The 20,336-nt window shown below is 39.1% G+C and overlaps 1 protein-coding gene across 3 annotated transcripts; it reads left to right on the forward strand.

Annotated features, from left to right (window-relative positions):
• Positions 1–6,354: 6,354 nt before the first annotated feature.
• Positions 6,355–16,998, forward strand: LOC577413 (outer dense fiber protein 3). Of its 3 annotated transcripts, none has more exons than XM_796986.5 (4): positions 6,355–6,486; positions 12,850–13,280; positions 13,722–14,111; positions 14,738–16,998. In XM_796986.5, exons 2-3 carry the CDS (start codon positions 12,881–12,883, stop codon positions 14,075–14,077), a joined length of 756 nt encoding a protein of 251 aa, XP_802079.1. In that variant the 5' UTR covers positions 6,355–6,486; positions 12,850–12,880; the 3' UTR covers positions 14,078–14,111; positions 14,738–16,998. The 3 variants fall into 3 exon arrangements, with proteins under 3 accessions (XP_802079.1, XP_011666883.1, XP_003729878.1); XM_011668581.2 differs by having other exon boundaries at positions 6,360–6,482; positions 12,847–13,280; XM_003729830.3 differs by lacking the exon at positions 6,355–6,486 and adding an exon at positions 12,135–12,328.
• The last annotated feature ends 3,338 nt before the right edge of the window (positions 16,999–20,336 follow it).

Here is a 20,336-nt window from a genome sequence, read left to right on the forward strand (position 1 = left end):
TAGTCGCTCCGGATTCTTGGCCTCCGCAGACTGAGATACGATGGTGTGTGTCCCGATCCCAGACAAGAGCTAGCCCCCCGACGAAAGATATGGAGAACCGGGTGGCAGTTGAGCTAGCCTCTCGTCCCGACGTGGAATTACCCTCAGATATTGACTTTAACTGCCGACTAACATGACGTTTAGTCTATTATAGCTTAGGTGGTTCTCCATATCTTTCGTCGGGGGGCTAGCTCTTGTCTGGGATCGGGACACACACCATCGTATCTCAGTCTGCGGAGGCCAAGAATCCGGAGCGACTACCGGGGCCAAGTGGAACAAAGACACCGTCTGCGGAGGCCAGGGCCAAGTGGACAACACGAGCTGTGACCGGCGTCGATGTCAGACGGGAAACTACCCATCCAGAATTATTTTTGTTAAAGATAAGTTTATTTACATACTGTATTATTATTGAAGCCAAAACAAAGTCTGTGAAACAGGAGAAATGATTGGAAATTAAACATTACAATTTAACTTTAATTAACAAGCTCTATTTCCCTTTATTTTGTGTGTCCGTAGCAATAATAAAAAATAAAAAAAAGTCTCTCACGTGACAATTTGGAGGTCCCACCGAGACCTTGCTACTGATAAATAATTTCAAAAAAAAAAAAGGGAATTAGATATTTCTCCCCCTCTTTTCCCCGCATACGAATTTGAGGTGTAATTGATGTTTGGGGTTGAAATACAGGTTAAAAGAAATTATCAATGCTAGGTTGATAAAAGCAATAATGTCAAGAGTTTAGTGGATTCTCCCCAAGGTTAAGCCCTTGGTAACGCCTATAGACTAGGGTAGTGCTTAGGCGGGTTTTGCATTATGCATGGTATTTTGCTCGGATTACAGATTCCAGGTTTGAATTACTATAGGCTTTGAATGTTCATGTTGTGAAGTTGACCGGTGTTTCGCATGGTTGGATTTTTTGTTCTCGTTAGGAGAAATTCTAGTGTGCTTGTTAGAAGGCACTAGGGGTTGATTGCCTGGTGTGAAGCGGACCGGTGTTTCGCATGGTTGAATTAATTGTATGCTCATTGGGAGATACATTCTAGTGTGCTTGTTAGAAGGCACTAGGGGTTGGCATTTGTTGCCGGTGTTAAAGCCTAGGTTTTTGTAGTTTTGGAATCGATGTTTAGTCGCTATGGCTAGTACCGAGCAAATGAAAGAGTTTTCTACTTTAGGTAGGGAAATGGGTCTTAGTGGAGGCGAGTTGAGTAGTTTCGTTTCTGAACGCTGTCAGGCGGTAGAAAGAGAAAGAGAGCGTGAACATGAGCTCAAGTTAGCGCAGTTGCGTAAGGATGAAGGAAATAATGTAGCTCAGTTAGGTCGGGTTAAACTCGTTGTCGGTCAATTTGATGATGCCCACGATAAATTTGATGCTTACATTACCAAGTTTGAAATGATCCTGAAAAGTCAAAAAATCCCTAATGACGTGTGGGTACTACATCTAATCTCTAATTTGAAAGGGAAGGCTTTAGATGTAGTAAATAGAATGAGTACAGATGATCGCCAGAAATATACCGTAGTTAAGAGTGAGTTAATGCAATCTTATAATCTCACTGAGGAGGGGTATAGGCGTAGTTTCAGATCTGTTAGGCCTTTGAATTCAGAACGCCCAAAACAGTTTGCTAATCGGATGAAAGGTCATTTTGATAATTGGATAGGTGCGTCTAAGATAGACAATAGTAGGGCTGCTCTTGAGGATCTAATGTTGCGAGAGCAATTTTTGATTGATTGTCCAAGAGAGGTTGCTAGGTTCATCAGGGAACGGAAATGCACGAAGTTTGACGAGGCAGTGGAGTGTGCAGAGGTTTATGTTGGTGCACACGGACCTCATGTTTTCTTTGGTGGAGAGAAATCCGAAAGAAGCCGATCAGATCCGAAGGGGGGTAGTAAGGGCCCTAATCAAATAGGTAAGAGTAATGCAAAATTGGGCGAGGTTCAAGCTAGGGCAAAGAAAGTGGAAGGTAGTAAGCCCTTCCAAAAGAAGGGGTGTTATATGTGTGGGAATCCCAATCACATGAAGAGGGAGTGTCCCCTGTTGTTAAAGTCTATGGCGGCTCATGGTATGATGTTGTTAGGGGGTGATGAAGTCCCCGGGGTATATGCTGTTCATAATAAGCCTAATGAGGGCGAGATTGAATCTGATGCCGTAGAGTTGACAGCAGCTTGCATTGCCGAGTCGGTGGTCGATAGTGAAGTCATTGAAAAAGTTGGAATGGCTTACGATGATATTGAGGCGATGGTCAATGATATGCCTGTCGTGTCTGGGAGGTTGATGCCTGGGAATGTTCCCGTTTCCGTGCTACGTGATTCAGGTTGTAGTACTTGTGTTGTGAAAGAAGCGTTAGTTAGGAAAGAGCAATTCACAGGTCGTCATGTTAGAGTCAGGTTAATTGATGAAACGATAAGGCGTTTCCCCTTGGCAAGAATCGTTGTCGATTCGCCTTATTTCGAAGGAGAGGTTGTGGCAGTGTGTATGCCTAGATGTTTGAATGACGTAATCATTGGTAATGTGAGAGGGGCTCGTCCACCAAAAGAGCCTAATTTCCATTGGGTTCCTAAGGCTGACATAGAGGTCACGCCGGAGGTCGTGCCGGAGGTCACTGGTTTGGAAGATTCGAAGTTGGAGAGAGAATTTTCAGATGAGTTGAAGTCTACCGCTGAGGGCGTTTGTTCTGATGAGGGCGGTATTAGATTACAAGCTGTTCAGACTAGGGCAAAGAAGTTGAGAGATTCCAAGCCTAGTAAGGGTTTGCCGGTGGCTGACCCAGTTGCTAATATTCAGTCAAATCACTTTCTGCAAGAGCAAAAAGATGACGTATCATTGCGCCCTCTGTGGCAAAAGGTTGATAATGTTGACAAGTCGCAATTCATGTTTTTGCGTGAGCAAGGTTTTCTCTTTAGGCAGAGAAAGGATGTCAATGCTAAGGGTATAGGTCCTAAATTACTTGTAGTGCCTAAGCCTCGTAGGGAAGAGCTAATGCGAGTTGCACACGATTCTCTTTTAGGTGGACATATGGGTATTAATAATACTCTGTCAAAACTCAAGGCGCAGTTTTATTGGCCTGGGATGTCGGAAGATGTAGCCAATTTCTGCAGATCATGTGATGTCTGTCAAAAGACTGTTGATAAAGGGCGGGTGCCGAAGGCTAGTCTTGGTCGAATACCCCTTATTGGTGTTCCATTTCAGCGGATTGCTATTGATCTTATGGGTCCATTCATACCTTCTGCCCGTAAGCATACCCACATATTAACCATAGTGGATTATGCTACAAGGTATGTCGAGGCGATCCCGTTGAAGTCTATATCGACTGTCGATGTGGCTGAGGCCCTTGTTTCGGTCTATAGTAGAGTTGGTATTCCAGCAGAGGTCATGTCGGACTTGGGTACGCAGTTCGTATCGGATTTGATGCGTGAAGTTTGTAGATTGTTGTCGGTCAAACAATTGACCAGTTCTCGGTACCATCCCATGTGTAACGGGTTAGTCGAGCGTTACAATGCGGTTGTGAAATCGACTTTGAAACGGTTATGCTCCGAGGAACCAGCTCAATGGGATAGGTATCTCCCGGCTTTGCTGTTTGCTTTACGAGAAGCACCGAGCTCGAGTTTGGGGTTTTCCCCGTTTGAACTTCTGTATGGGCGGCATATCCGTGGGCCATTGAATGTCCTGAGAGAGTTATGGACGGCCGAGAAGTTAGAACCAGAGCTCAAGAGTGAATATGAATATGTAATTGAGTTGAGGGAGAGGTTGGTGAAATCTTGGCGAATTGCGCAAGAGACCCTTAAGTGTTCAGCAAAAAGGTACAAGGGGTACTATGATCGTAGGGCTAGAACAAGAAAGTTTAATGTAGGCGATGATGTGCTCATTCTACTTCCTACTGAGCACAATAAATTACTGATTAGGTGGCAGGGTCCCTACAAAATCATAGGAGTCAAATTTGACTACGATTATGTCGTAGATGTTCGTGGCATTGCTAAGACGTATCATATCAACTTGTTGAAGCAATACTATAGTAGACCCGTGAATGCCCCAGTAGGTGCTTGCTTTGAAGTCGGTGTTGACGATGAAGTCATTGATGTCAAAGATGATGTCGGTGAGGTTGAGGAGACTGAAGTTGATCCCGATTGGGGGGATGAAATACCCAAAATGCCAAGTGCAATTCAAAGTGAATTCGTGGACAGGGTGGGGATAGACGGAAACTTAGATGAAAATCAGAAAAATCAAGTACGAGACATTCTCTGTGAATATCAAGACATATTCACTGATATCCCTAAGAAAACGTCATGTTAGTCGGCAGTTAAAGTCAATATCTGAGGGTAATTCCACGTCGGGACGAGAGGCTAGCTCAACTGCCACCCGGTTCTCCATATCTTTCGTCGGGGGCTAGCTCTTGTCTGGGATCGGGACACACACCATCGTATCTCAGTCTGCGGAGGCCAAGAATCCGGAGCGACTACCGGGGCCAAGTGGAGCAAAGACACCGTCTGCGGAGGCCAGGGCCAAGTGGACGACACGAGCTGTGACCGGCGTCGATGTCAGACGGGAAACTACCCATCCAGAATTATTTTTGTTAAAGATAAGTTTATTTACATACTGTATTATTATTGAAGCCAAAACAAAGTCTGTGAAACAGGAGAAATGATTGGAAATTAAACATTACAATTTAACTTTAATTAACAAGCTCTATTTCCCTTTATTTTGTGTGTCCGTAGCAATAATAAAAAATAAAAAAAAGTCTCTCACGTGACAGAGACAAAGTTACCCAATTAAAGCCCCACTGTCCTACTTGTAGCTACTTGCTCCCTCTCTATAGAAAACTTCCCAATCGGTGCCTGTTGGTCCCCCATGATCCTCTTTTTCTTATGTCAGTTGAGAGCTGAGTTAATGAGATATAGCCACCTGTCAGTGACCTCACTTTGTGGTCTAATCCCTTCTGGCCCAGTAGTATTGACGGTCTTTAAGGCAATTAATGCGGCACAGGTGACCCCCACCCCCTAAAAAAAATAATAATGATATTGCATAAGATATAAATTGACAGAAAATGACTGTTGCCCCCTTCTCTCCCCAAAGATTTGACACAAAAGGAACCTCAAATATGTTAGAATTTTTTTTTTTCTTCTACTTTATTTCTCTCTTGTTTGCCTGCTATATATTTCTATGTCATAAATCATCACCTCCTCATTTACCTAAAATCTTGAGTTCTGGTAAATAAAATCTTTTGAATTTCAACAGAAACTCTCTAAAATCCTCTTCACATGAAATGGGCTGTTTAGGCAATGAAAACTCCTGCCAGATTAATGGGGCACAGGTGAACCCACCCCCATCCCTAAAAAAAAGACAAATAACTAAAATTGCATGTGATAAAAGTTGACAGACTGGAAAATTACTGTTACTCCCCCCCAAAGTTTTGACACAAAAGGAACCTCAAATATCTTAGAATATAATTTTTTTCAACTTTCTTTCTTTCTTGTTTGCCCGGTGCCATAGATATCTATGTGATGAATTATCACTGATGAAATCTTCCAATTCTGTCAAGTAATTTTGAATTGGGTCCCATTTTATTTATAACAAATGTACTGAATTTATCTTATCCATTCCCTCTCTGTATCCCCCCATCTCTCTCTCTCTCTCTCTCTCCATCACTCTCTCCCCTCTCTCTCTCTCTTCCCCTGTCTCTCTCTCTCTCTATCTCTCTCTCTCACTCTCTCTCTCTCTCTCTCTCTCTCTCTCTCTCTCTCCTTGTCTCCTCCCTGCTATATCTCTGTTTTTATTTTCTCTTCTTTCTTTCCTTTTTAAAGTAATACCGCTTCTTTTCTTTCCAATTTTTTGTTTGTTTCGATTATCACCCGAAATTGTCTGACTGAACACCCCTGCACATAACATCCCCTTGCTTTCATGAAAAGGCCCCAGGGGCAGGTCCGACATGACCATGATCTCCATGTACAACATCAAATTCAAGGGGGGGATCTTCGATCGTCTTTATATGCCCGTTTCAAGTCATGGCCGTTTGCCTATTTTACTGCTTCATATCTACCGAGGCATAAATGAAGTCTCTATTTATGCATGAAAATATAGGCCTACATAAAACGTGGTCTGCATCATTTTGATATCGCAATCAGAAACTCAAATATCCACCTGGGTTAATATAAAATGAATATGGTAGGCTAAAGTCACATAGTTTTTGCAAAAACTTTTTTTCCCCTCTGTGCTGTGCATGCATTATGTAATCTGACTCTTCCACGCATGCTCATTGCACGCCACGCTAGCTCAGTAGGCCGCGTCGTGGTGGTTGCTACGCGACCCAAGTGTATAGGTGTGTTTTGTGTGAGACAGGTGCTTGCAATGCAACGCTATGCGTTACACACACACAAAATATTAGCAGTGGGACAGCCGAAGAAGAAAAAGTTGACGAAGTTGGGATAGTTTTCTACCCAAAACTGTATTTTTTTTTCAGGTAAGTTTACAATTTTTATTATAGATATTCCTTTTAGATACCGTTCGTTATATTGCATGCATTAGTATGTTGTGATGTTATTTCAGTTAAACACATTTGTTGGCTGAAAATTTTGTGTCGATTGTGAGTTGTGAAGTTGTGACTTGTGACCGGGCGTGGACGTGGCCATGGACAGGTGCATGATGAATGCCCATGGCCATGACATTGTTTCAAAACTTTAATAGGATAATTCATCCATCCTGCAAAAAAAGCGAAACAAATAAATCTTTGACGAATAGTTTTTGTAATACTAATAGACCCTAATACAGACATCTACATTGTCAATACAAAATTTAGATCTAGATCTAGATCAACATTTTGATTTCTAAATTAAATTACAAAAATGAAAAAGAGAAAAGATTCAGATGAAGAACAGTTGACTGTAAAACTAGAGTGTAATGTTGGTCTTACTTCTGACTCTAAAGGGGGTATCTCACTGAGCAACGAATGCTTGCGAACATAGCGAATCTGGGGTTTGGCAAGGGTTCGTAAAACTAAAAGGTTGCAAGAAAGTCCCAAACAGTTTTCTTTGCAAATTTATTTTCCGCGAACAGTTGCAAGCGTTTGCAAAACAGTCGCGAGCTTTTGCAAACGGTTGTTGTAAGACGGTGTCGCTGAAGTTCTTTTTGATTTGTCAATGCTAGCAACCACGTTACCATATGGTTCCTACATGTATATACATGTAACTCGACCCATTGACTACTGTACCAGGCAAGAGTTAGCAAAAGGTCCCAAACATTCACAAATAGTGGCAAAGGATTGGCAAATAGTTGCTAATCTTTGCAAAACCTGTTGCTTATATTTGCTTACAGTTGCTAATTATCACTAAACATCCCTGATCCTCGCCAACATTTGTCAGAAAAATTGGCGAATCCAAAATCGCAACGTTTGCAAGCATTCGCCGCTCAGTGAGATACCCCCTTTACTCTAACTCTAAGTTAAAGTTTGTCTGACTCTAAGAATAAATAAAAAGATCTAACTTTACTTGAGATTTAAATCAAGAAAAAGTATAAAAAATAAGTGATGGCAAGGGCTAAGTTGAGGAGAGGGGGGGAGGGGTGTGGGGGCAGGGGTAGGAGGCTTATAAATCGTAAACTTACAATTTTTCGACAAATGCTTATACAGTACGAGTATCTGAGTATACTTATACTTTATAGCAAGCGCGTAGCCAGGATTTCATTTTAGGGGGGGCGGTAGTGAGCACGCGAAGCGTGCGAATCACTTAAAGAGCGCGCGAAGCGCGCTCCCTAGGGGGGTGGGTGCAGGGAGGGGGGAGTTTCCCCCCTCCCGCGCGAAGCGCGGAAGCTTTGAAAGAAGACGATTCGTTGTACCTTTCTCGACTCATAATCCTTGTCTGAATTCAGTCCCTCCCCTCTCTCGCGCGAAGCTTTGACGTTTCATTAAATTATTAGAGAAAGAAGACGATTCGTTGTACCTCTCTCGACTCTTAATCCTTATCTGTATTCAGTCCCTCCCCTCTCACACGCGAAGCTTTGACGTTTCATTAAATTATTAGAGAAAGAAGACGATTCGTTGTACCTTTCCCGACTCATATTTCTTAATTTGAACTCAGTCTCCCCCTTCCCGCGCGAAGCGCGGAAGCTTTGACGATTCATTGTACCGTTCTCGACACCTTTTCCCTTTTTCTTCCTACGTCCTCTTTCTTTTTTTTCTTCTCTTTCTCTCTCTTTTTTTTTTTTGGCCGGCGTTTTGGGGGGGGGGGGGCGACCGCCCCCACCGCCCCCCCCCTGGCTACGCGCCTGCTTTATAGTAATACTAATAGTATGATTTTGAGTGTTGTTCAGGCCTGGTTTACTTTTATTTTTAGTCATACTTTGGTACGAATGGAGTTGATATTTGAAAATAACAAAAATAATAATAATTGCTGATTAGTTGAGTACATATGTATCTGCCTTAGTGGCACCCAAGCAGGCATGCAAAACAATCCAGAAATCATGGGAGCAACAACCGTTAACAAAAATAGACAAAATGTATGGCCAAGGGCCCTAAAAGGCTAAAGCTAAGCAGGTCCATACTTTCTTTTTTATATAATCCAACAGTAAACATGACAGCTTATTGTTTAGTAAGTGTCCAGACACATAACCCAACCCCCTCTCTACCTTTATATACAAAAATCTATCAAAGTATGCCACATGTTCATGCAAGTCAATGTACATGTACATGTAAAAGGAAGTCTGTGATAATGAGACTACATTACTTGAAGCTTGCTGTTATGGCTAGAACAGTTGAAGCATGTAATGATTTAATGAAGGCACTGATAAACTGCAACCCAGGTCTGGGGTCAATTATTCTATCTAGATTCCTGTAACCTAATCCACCATCACTTCTTCATATGAATTAATTACACTACACATTGAATAGAAACTGGTACAATTTAGGCATAAATGGGCATTTGGTCAAGATTATGAATTCTTGGTGAGATCATTTTTTTTATTGCATTATTCAGACAAATTTATGTATGAAAAAAAAAACATTTTCTAGCATTTTTCGTTTATCATTTTACCCTTTTTGCCAAATTTAAGTTTATTGGCATGTTTTATTTGTATTTATTTTGAATGCAATAATTATTGACTGTTCAGATAGAATTTAAAGCTTTTGTAGTGAACTTATAAACAAATGAATAACATCAAAATGATATTGGGATGGGAATTCATGGAAATTAGGATCATATGATAATGATCATAAAATAATTGCAAAAGCAATTGTAATATTGTAATATTTACTATAATTAGAAAGCTGGTTTATTCCTTTAAAAATTGATCCCCCATTTGTTATGAGTTTTAAGTCATGGAATGTGCAATAGATAAAAATAAGGGGCAATGTTGAAGTGAAAAGTTACAAAATGCACTGCTCTTGTTTGACTGTGCATTCAATTTCCCTATTGCCCGGCCTTTTCAACAGTTGGACAAGATGCTTCAGAAACTTGGCGACCAAAGCGGGATAAATATTGCCTGACATGTCAATGTAGTACTTAAAATTCAATTTCAGATTCTTAAGAATTTTGGTAATCATGGATGACCAATTTGGAATAATAGCCCCACTGTCATATACAAAAATCACACTCTCTAATGTCAAAGAAAGAAGAATTCTCTGCATAAAATTTCAAGTGCTTACCAGTTCATTTTGCAACTTTTCACTTTTTACCCTACCCCTATGTACTGCTCACTCCATGGCTGCAAAATCATAATAAATATGGTATCAATTTAAAGAGAAATAAATCCACTTTCTAATGATAATAATCAAAGCAATGATTGTGCCATGATAAGATCATAGCTCTCTTATCCAAATTGAGTTTCCATTTTTTTGTAGGGGTTTATTATCCTTATTACATCTTAACATTACATTAACCTTTACAGGAATTGGGTAACTTTGTCTCAGATTCTGAAACAAAATCCTAGAGTTAGCTCATGCTGCAATGATAATTATAAACCTTTAGGTCAGTCAGGAACTCCATGACTTTTACAAGCCGATCGCCTGTCTGAATATCAAGATATTTAGGATTGAAAATCAAAATCAAATTTTGCGTCTGCCAAACGGTTTTCATAACACTACTGTCTATTGGGGAAAACAGCTATGGTAAAACTGGTCACTCAAAGATTTTTACTTTTTTAAGGCACTTTTGTAGCGCAATTTTTTTAGGGCTTCATTATTACACCATATCACCGACACTGATAACACTGATAACACGCATCTCAGATTTAACAATGTTAAACGATCCCTTTAAGTATTGGTTGCTCATCCCTCTGTGCTTCTGCGTTGGTGTGATATGTTACTAGGCAACAAGTCAATGCTGGGGAGTAATCCATCACTGTTGGCTAACTGGGTCTTTAGGAAAATGAGAAGCTATTAATATTAAATGCACCTGTACTTATCTTAATGAGAAAGAAGGGAGTGATGGTAGACAAGTCTGCTTTGACGTACATGTAGCAATGCACAGGCATGACAGCAATATGGAAAATACAAAATTAGATAGATGTCTGCTTGTAGAGTGGGATTGGGTGGTTCTTGTATTGAACCTATAGGGGAAATGAAAATTCAGTAATTGTGGAGTTAACACAAAGGATAATGATGGAAAAGACAGAAAGAAAGAGAGAGAGAGAGAGAGAGAGAGAGGGAGGGGGGGAGGGTTTTTTTTGGGGGGGGGGGCAGGGGAGAGATATATAAAATGATTTACAAGGTGTCATTCTTACAGCTGAACAAGACATATATGAATGAAAACTAAAAGGAAAAAAAAAAGATGAAGAAAAAAAAAAGAAATTTGATGTAGGATAGTATGAGGTTTAACCTGCCTAGAGCTAAAAACTTAGAAAGGCATTATCACTATGTAAAATGATATTAAATATTTACCGGTAGTCAACTTGTCTGACTCCTTAGAGTTGAGTTGTGACGATATGGAACTTTGCAGAAGGATGACTACTTAAGTAGTTCAAGTTTCAAGTATATTCAACTCATAAGCATGATCAATTCATGATCAGCTGTATTTTTATTTTTAGAAGTAATAGGGAGGGGGAGGATAGCAAAAGTCAATGGTCTAGCTGTCAATGGTTGTCTGTATTGCCCATAAACACCCCCATCTACAGTAGGAACAGTACATTCTATGGGGTAATCTGATTCTGAATTAAATAGACGTTTAAAGATTAAATACTGAACTCTACATTTAGTATTCATTCATTTACACTATTAAAGGAAAGTCCACCCTGATACTAAGTTTGTTTTTATGAAAGTAGAAAAATAAGAGAAACAAATTAGTGAAAGTTTGAGCCATATCCAACTAAAAATAGGAAAGTTATGAATTTTTGAAGTTGTCATCAGTGAGACAATTTACTCTATTCATAAAATTTCATTAACTTTCATTTTCTTAGTTATTGATGACGGAATAGTATGTATGATTCAAAGTTTTCTCAAGGGAAAATACAAGTTTTTGAACGTTTATAGTACAGGGCAAATGGAAGGAGACCTCACAAGGCACATCAGAGAGTTTCTGATTTGTATTTGATTGATTGCACCTTTAAAAATTCATAACTTTCTTGTTTTTATTCAGTTTTGGCTCAAACTTTCACTGAGCTGTTTCTCTCATATTTCTGCTTCTATTAAAACCAACTTATCAAGGTGGACTTCACCTTTAATGCAAACAGTCAAAGTTTCAAGAAGACAAGTAATTAGGTTTATATTAGTAAGATTACATTCAATGATATCAATACAAAAAAGAATAGGAATAAATTACACTTTCAAGTTAACCTTAATGTATTTGTTGCTGACATGAATGAAGATATATGACTGCCATAAAACATGGCATATGATGTAGACTTTGTCCTTGGGTTATAAAGCATCATCTATTTTGGCTACTGAATAGTTGTTATTTAGATAGTCCCCTACTGTAGAATAAACAAGAAAGAGGGGGAAAGTAGAGAGAGAGAGAGAGAGAGAGAGAGACAATAGAGGGGGGCTCACAATAGAGCGAGCATCCTGTGTTTCTGGGGCGATGATGCATAGAAGGCAGCTTGCTATGCTGGTTGCCTGGTAACTCTATTGATTGGCCCCCACGCTACTGCGTGTTGGTAGGGGCTATACACAAGCAGACCGCTTAGGTCCCAGTTCATTTAGTACAGTAACAGCGGCTTAGCAGGCAGGCATTTTTATCGCGCGCAGTGCTCTTCTTCCTACAGTAGCAGTTGGTTTTTAACGACTTAAATCATTACATTTGAGAAGGATACAAATTGATAAAGGAGCTTTCCGTAGGATATATAACCAGGAAATATATATTTATATCTGAATTTCTGAGGTAAATATGACAGAAGAGTGCAAGTTTGTGGATTGTTGTGTTTGTGAAAGAAGGCCTTTTAGTGATCAGCTTGCCATTCTGTATCTTGGGTTTCAACAATCTTTGAAGTTGAAATGAAGCATTTATTATCCCATTTGGGAATTTGTTTTTCATTGGTAAAAGTTTACAGATCAATTGATCATAATCATCTACATTTACAGGAACTATAAAATACATTCAGCTTCAGTTGGGCAAGTTACATGAAATGAATTTTATACAGTGGGGATGCTGACAGAGCGAGAGAGTAGAAAAGAACCAAAGGCAGGTAGGCAGACGAGTAGGGTGAAGAAAGGATAGAATGAGAGCAAGTCAACATCAGATTGTAGATAGATAATAATAAACAGCTTCGATGTGGTTCAACAACAACATCATGGTACTTTTTCTCCTTGATCTCCCAATGTATTGTTGGATGTTCTTTCCTGTTATATGCCATCTTCCTACTTAATTAATCAGGTTTTCATTTTTAATTAAATCTCTTGCAGATATCAGAGGAACTAAGAGCAAGAAGCAACCATGAATTCCAGCAACTACACACCCACCATACCTCGAGCACCCATCGCGGCACACTTCACCGGGCCAGGTCCCAATGTGATGCTTCCAAGCTGCCTTGGAAATGGAACAGCCATCAACAAGAGGGAGATGCCACAGTTCTCCTTCGGTGTCCGACACAAGTCTTACAGCACAGACTACAGCCCGGGACCGTGTCACAACTTCCCCGCTGGAGTGACCAGGAAGGGAAACGACGGCACACCAAAGTATTCTCTGTACGCCCGCTCTAAGGAACTGACCGCCTTCAAGACACCAGGTCCAGGATCATACTCCCCTGAGAAGGCTGGACGTAGCGCCCACCTTCATGCTCCTGAACACACCTTTGGCTCAAGAACAAAAGGAATCACCTTCGACAAGTCACCAGGTAACTAGACACACATTGATGAATATAAACTTAACAGTAGAATACCCCCAATGATGGGGTTTATGTTGATGGATGATCGAGCCTCAAGGCAAAGGGTAAGGATAAGAGTAAGAATTCGCCAAGAAACTTTTTTTATTTTTTATATAGCTTCATTGGTAGAGGGTTAATCAACCAATTGACATGTGTTCAACTTTTTAGTTGGGGTATTTTTATGTTGTGCCGTGATTTAATGCATAAGGATTAAGGGCGCCTAACTTCTTCTCGCTTCAACATGATTTGAAAACTTGTAGAACCACTAGAGATAAGAGGCTCAAACTTTACCATAGGAACTCAATTTCATAAGATCTTGGGTTTATAAGTCAAAGGTCACAGGAATCCACTTCTTAAATTCTATTATTTGTCTTGTTTATAACTATAAAATTCTATTTTCTATTTTCGCAGCTCCCAACAACTACAGCCTACCCAGCATCCTTGGTGGACGCTCGTGCGTGAAGCCCAGCAAACCCGTCTACTCCATGCGAGGGCGCAACAAGATGGGTGGCTTCGACGAGGACCTCCAGAAGACCCCAGGACCAGGATCATACGACGTCGTCGACCCAGCCATCTACAAGAATAAATCCCCCATGTACTCAATAACCGGACGCAACCAGCTTCCCTGCGACAGCACACGCAAACCAGGACCAGGTCAGCACAGTCCGGAGAAGGTCACGGTCAACAAGAGGATGGCTCCTAAGTTCTCGTTTGGTGTACCTCATTCGCAATACACCACACCCCTCATCATTCAATCAGATTATTAAACCATTCAACAGCAGCAGCACCTATCTTTATTTGGTGAGTTACGTGTCAATTTAGAAAATGCTTTGGTTCGTCGTTTGGGTTGTTGTTCTGGGACCCGTTTCACAAAGCTTTTTTCCAATGACAAATGACAAAGATCAGTGACAAATCTGCTGATAACCTATCAGAAGCAAGCATTTCACTAGCTTATAATGAAAAACTGTAATTTGTCACTGATGACAAGTTTTGTGAAATTTCTTATGCTGGGAATGTATTTGAGCACAACAAAAATTACCATGCACAAAGGGTCTAGGAAGTAGTTTCTGACAAAACAGGTTTTAGATGTGATGAATAACTTCAATATGTATCTGCGTGATATGACTGTTTTGATTAAATCTACACACACTGTACACTTGCAGAGCATTGTCATGAAATGTATGGCATTGATTTCAATTCTACATGGATGGAAAGGTGTCCTAGATTGCTACTTGTATCAATAGTAGTAGTAGTAGCATTATTACTATTGTTATTATTATCATTATTACTATTGTTATTATTGATTTTATTGTTATCATTACTGATTATAAATTGTTACTCTCTTTTTTTCCTTTTAGAAAATAATATTCACTATAGCACATTATTTAATTGTTTTTTCTCTATTTTTCATTCGTTTTGATTTGCAGATAAGGATTTACATTGTCGCAAAGAGCGTATGCAGCAGAGTGTATCTTGGATTTTTCTGCCACTCGGTATCAAAATAAGTGTCCACTAAAACAAGAAAGAGACGTTAGTTACAACAGTAGCGACTTCAGCAACAACATTGTTAAGATTGTGGCAGCCAAATGGACAATGACCTGTGAGAAACTCCAAAAAAAGCCCTGGAGAGTTTCCTGAATTATTGCCAAGATTAATCCTGCTGCGCTGATATAGTACAGTGGCTCAGTGTACTGCTAAGACAATAGAACAATCGTCATGCCGACAAGCAAGATAAACATCGTATTTATAAGTTTTATCATGGAGAATTTGAGTGCAAAAACGTCTGTAATTGTTATTATTCTGCAACCGTCCATTATGTACTTATGTGGTTAATTCAACAAATATGCAAAATGAAATTATAGTATTAAAGGCTTCATCTGTGTATTGAAGCATTGATATGAGTTAACGCATGAGGTGTCTATCTTTTTTTAAATTATCCGTTTAGAAGAGACATAAAGCCACTGGTGATAGGTCAAACTCTAATTTGTAAATATCAACAACGAAACAAGTTTATTGTACATGTGTGATTGTATTCTATGTATTTGCATCCAATCATGCTTTAAAGCACTTTATCAAATGTATTCAACTATTCGTAGAGCAGGACTCGCCAACCTTCTTCCTAAATGAACTTTGACCTTGCTATTTTCCGAGCCACTCACATACGGTGCCTGATGAATGTGCGTTTCACAGTTTATACAACTATTGCTCAGTTAGTATTTATCAACTTTTGCTTCCAGTCGCGTCAACATCAAGTTGATAATCATGTTTTTATTTTGGTGGTTACAATAATGTACAATTGCTTTACAAAATGCAACCAAGGGGGTCAGGGAAACATGACCTAGACCAACCCCGAAGAAACAAGCATGCACCACCAACGGTCAGCACAGAATTGTGCCTTGAGAGTGAATTGGCCACCAACATGACACATCTTATACTCTCAAGTCAAGATAATTGTCATGTATCTTACTATACAACATTATGCAACTGTAGATTGGGTAATAACCTGTTTGAGTTGTGCATCAATAGGATTTTTCTTTTTTTTCCCAGAAAACAGGATTATGACTACAATTGTTCATTTTTACCAATTCGTTCTGCCTTTCATGCTAGACTTGACGAGGTGCTATGCAAGCTGTATTTCCGCTAAATCACATTTTTACATATGGCGTATACACTGTATGTACGATAGATTTTTTACTATATAGCTTTTGTGGTGATGTTCTGATCATATTTATCAAGTCTCACTTTGAACTTGTTTGGAACACAGTACCCGCCAAATGATTTAGACATACACTGTATTCTTGTATATGTACATTTCAAAGCAGTTTCTAGTGTATCCATGCAAGAAAAGTTTGATGTTTTTCTCATAGTTTGTGACGAGAAACTGAACGTTCATCATTCCACGACCTGCACTCACGAAGGGATTGCAGATGTGTGTATATTATCATACTAGATCATTCCAATATCTTCACTATTTGTGGCTTTTGGGTAGAATTAAAGTCGCGGAAAGAAACTAGTTCAACTATCAATTCTATTTTGAATGCACATAGCTGATCATGTAAGCTAACCAAATGCAAAGTAATTGTCAGAGCAGCTTCACTATTTTCAAACAGATGTTTGTTAAAGAAGTGACATCGAGGGGACTGGGGGTCAATGAAATAATGCATGATTTTCTCTTTGGAAGAGTTATTACTTAATATCATGGAGATCATGTTTTGAATGAGCTTGCCTTTCGATAAAAAAGTATAAAAATATACTTTGCTGTAAAAAATAGAATGTATGTGTGTGTTTGTGTGCTATCTATATACTGTGTAGCCCTCATATGATTGCACATTGTTTTGTCAAATTTCTCGAAATTCCGAAGTGAAAGCTTTTTTTTTTCAGTGATTTTCCAGCTGGTTTTGGAAAAGGTTCCTTAACTGAAAGAAATTCCACTCATCCGAACAGTATGTAACATGAAGTATTACAATCTCACTTCTGACTTAACACTATGCACTGAGAGAAAATTTGTATTAATTTGCAACCTTTCTAATCATGTCTCTTCAAATTATTAATTTTTTATTTGTTTTTCAAATGAAAATCTTAAATAATGCATTGTATATATATATAATCTTGCTTTGATGCCTTCTAGTTTATGTTATTACGTGATAAATATACAGGTATGAACATTAAAATTCAAAAAATATTTAAATATCCTTTTGTTGCTGTTATGTAAACTATCTGTCTTTAAAAGTCAATAGTTGTTTTATTTTGATTCAATTATAGATTTGTCTTAAAAAAGAAAAAGTCAGTAGGCATGGATTAAATCTATAGAATGAGAGAGAGAGAGAGAGAGAGAGAGAGAGAGAGAGAGAGAGAGAGAGAGAGAGAGAGTGAGTGAGAGAGAGGGGAAGAGGAAGAAGAATATGAGGGTTTATATAAAATTATGGGGAAGGAAAGAGAAATGTATCGTAGGAGGAAACTAAAGAGAGAGAGGCTAGGGGGACCGAGGAAGACAATCAGCAGAGAGAGAGAGAGATAAAAAGAGAAGAATATAATTAGGGTGTGTAATATGGGGAAGAAAAGAAACAAATATTTATATCAGTCAAAACAAACGAAGTCAATATTTACAAATTTTCTGTGATTTGAAGTGTTTTTCTTCTCTTTGCCTCTTCAGAGGGACTTAATTATTCCATTTCAAAATACATATAGATTTTTTACAAAATATGTAAAACGAAACATATGAATTATATACAAGATAAACATAATTTCTTAAAAGGATCATTATTATATTTCTATTACTTTCTTAACTTCTTCATTATCGAAGTATTTTATATTTTCTTTGCTTTTCAAACAATATTTCAATGATAAATTAAAATTATTTATTAACCTCTTTGGATTGGTTGGTACTTCCCCCAAAGTTTCGCTTTACGTATTCTTTGTACAGTATTTTACAAGTTGTAGACTGTTGATCTCACGGAGAGGGGAAGGAAGAGATATATTCACAAACGAGGAGCAGAGGTTCCTCGGCCCCATTGCATAAAACCCCCCTGACAAAACTTACCATTGGTGGTAAATTTGCCATTAATAATAATTGTTACTTCCACGGAAACCTTGATTTGATGGATTGTTGGTTTGACGTGATATGTTGCCAAGGTAGTTAATATTGATGGCAAAGTTAACATCGGTATGCAACGGGGCCCTGCGAGAGTAGGAGGACACTTTTTTTTGGGGGGGGGGGGGCTCGAAATTTGAAAATTTGACATTTTGTTCCGTTGGGGGGGGGGGGTTATGTCACCTTTTTTTAGGTCAGCCGTTGGCATAATAATTTTTAATTTTTTTATTTTTTTTATTTATTTATTTTTTATCAAAAAAACATACATATAACTATTTGTTAAACTGAAATGCTTAAAGATTGATGATATTAACTTCCTCCAAATTGCCATATTTATGTTCCGTTTTAATATCAAATTATTACCTACGTCATTATCTTTAATGTTCCAACCTAATAACATGGTTCATTCGTATTCAACAAGGCAGTCATCGAATTTACATGTGGTCAATCCTCACACTACATTAGCCCAGAAATCAATCAGACACAGAGGTCCAGATGTATGGAATTCTTTACCTAATGATATTCGAAATATAAAATCAACAAACTCTTTTAAAAGAGCACTCAAATGTATTATCATTTCACAGATGTAAGATATTACTTACATTATAATCTATTTATCAGTTCTAATTAAATCTAACATAATTTTGTTACTAGGCCTAACGAAAATTTTTTTTCTTTCTTTTTTTAAAACTTTGTAAATAGTGTAAATATTTCACTACAAAACTTTAGGCATTTTATTTGTCATATATTATATATTTGAAAGGTGTTGTAACGATTCAAGCTCTATTTGCTTATGTTTCATCACCTTTGTGTGTTCATTCTTCAAACTGTATATAAGTTGCAACTTGTCTTTGATAAAACAATGTTATATTCTTTTTCACGTGAAGTTAATTCAAATGTATTGTAAAATTGAAAATGATTTGTCATCTTATATTAATTTTCATGTGATGTTTATGGTGGCCCTGAAGGGACATTGCGAATAGACTAAATCGTGAAAAATATGCGATAAAATTCACGATATCGTCAATTTTATCGCATATTTTTCACGAAGAAATTCACGAAATTGACGATATCGTGAACTTTATCGTGAACTTTTCACGATGAAATTGACGATATCGTGAATTTTATCGTGAAAAGTTCACGATATAAAGTTCACGATATCGTCAATTTTATCGTGTACTCTATCGTGTACTCTATCGTGTACTCTCCTGACGGGCGCTTCGTAAACAAAACCAGCCCTAGCTGGGGGAGACAGAGAGAAGGAAAAAAGGGAAAGGGAAAGAGAAGATAAAAGGAAAGAAAGAAGAGGAAGAAGAAGAAAAGAGGGAAACGGGGGCAAAGGGCTTTTGCCTCGTCCCCCCGCCCCCCGCCAAAAAATAAATAAGAGAGAGAGAGAGAGAAGGAAAGGGAAAGAGAAGAAAGAAAGAGAAAAACGAAAAAGAGGGAGAATAGGAAAGAAAGGAAAAGAAAGAAAAGAAAGGAGGCAAGAGCCCTTCGCCCCTGTTTCCCTCTTTTCTTATTCTTTTTCCTCTTCTTTCTTTCCTTTTATATTTTCTTTCCCTCTCCCTTCTCTTTCCCTTTATGGCGGGAGGGGGAGGGGAGGTAAGAGCCTTTCGCCCTTCCCCCGTTTCCCTCTTTCCGTCTTCTTCTTCTTTCTTTCCTTTTATATTTTCTTTCCCTTTCCCTTTCCCTTCTCTCTATCTCTCTCTCTCTCTCTCCTATTTATTTGTTGGCGCGGGAGGGGGGGAGGAGGCAAGAGCCCCTCTTTTCTTCTTATTCTTCTTCCTTTCCTTTTTTATTCTCATTCCCTTTCCCTTCTCTCTCTCTCTCTCTTATTTATTTTTTGGGCGGGGGGATGCAAGAGCCCTTCGCCCCCGTTTCCCTCTTTTCCTCTTCTTCTTCCTCTTCTTTCTTTCCTTTTATCTTCTCTTTCCCTTTCCCTTTCCCTTCTCTCTCTATCTCTTATTTATTTTTTTGGCGGGGGGTGGGGAGGGAGGAGGCAAGAGCCCTTCGCCCTTCCCCCGTTTCCCTCTTTCCTTCTTATTCCTCTTCTTTCTTTCCTTTTATATTTTCTTTCCCTTTCCCTTCTCTCTCTTATTTATTTTTGGCGGGGGGGGGGAGGAGGCAAGAGCCCTTCGCCCTTCCCCTGTTTCCCTCTTATTTCTCTTCTTTCTTTCCCTTTCCCTTCTCTCTCTCTCTCTCTCTTATTTATTTTTTTGGCGGGGGGGGGGGGGGGGGAGGTAAGAGCCTTTCGCCCTTCACCCGTTTCCCTCTTTCCTTCTTCCTCTTCTTTCTTTCCTTTTATATTTTCTTTCCCTTTCCCTTTCCCTTCTCTCTCTCCTTATTTATTTTTTGGCGGGGGGGGGGGGGGGAGTGAGGAGGAGGCAAGAGCCCTTCGCCCCCGTTTCCCTCTTTTCCTCTTCTTCTTCCTCTTC

The sequence above is a fragment of the Strongylocentrotus purpuratus genome, unplaced genomic scaffold (assembly GCF_000002235.5).
Source record: "Strongylocentrotus purpuratus isolate Spur 01 unplaced genomic scaffold, Spur_5.0 spur5_scaffold_17, whole genome shotgun sequence".
NCBI lineage: Eukaryota > Metazoa > Echinodermata > Echinoidea > Camarodonta > Strongylocentrotidae > Strongylocentrotus > Strongylocentrotus purpuratus.

Bases quoted from the DNA above. Each gene is read 5' to 3' on its own strand.
- LOC577413 (XM_796986.5), top strand. From the start codon at position 12,881: ATGAATTCCAGCAACTACACACCCACCATACCTCGAGCACCCATCGCG. The intron at 13,281-13,721 runs GTAACTAGACAC...CTATTTTCGCAG, and splicing joins CACCTTCGACAAGTCACCAG to CTCCCAACAACTACAGCCTA.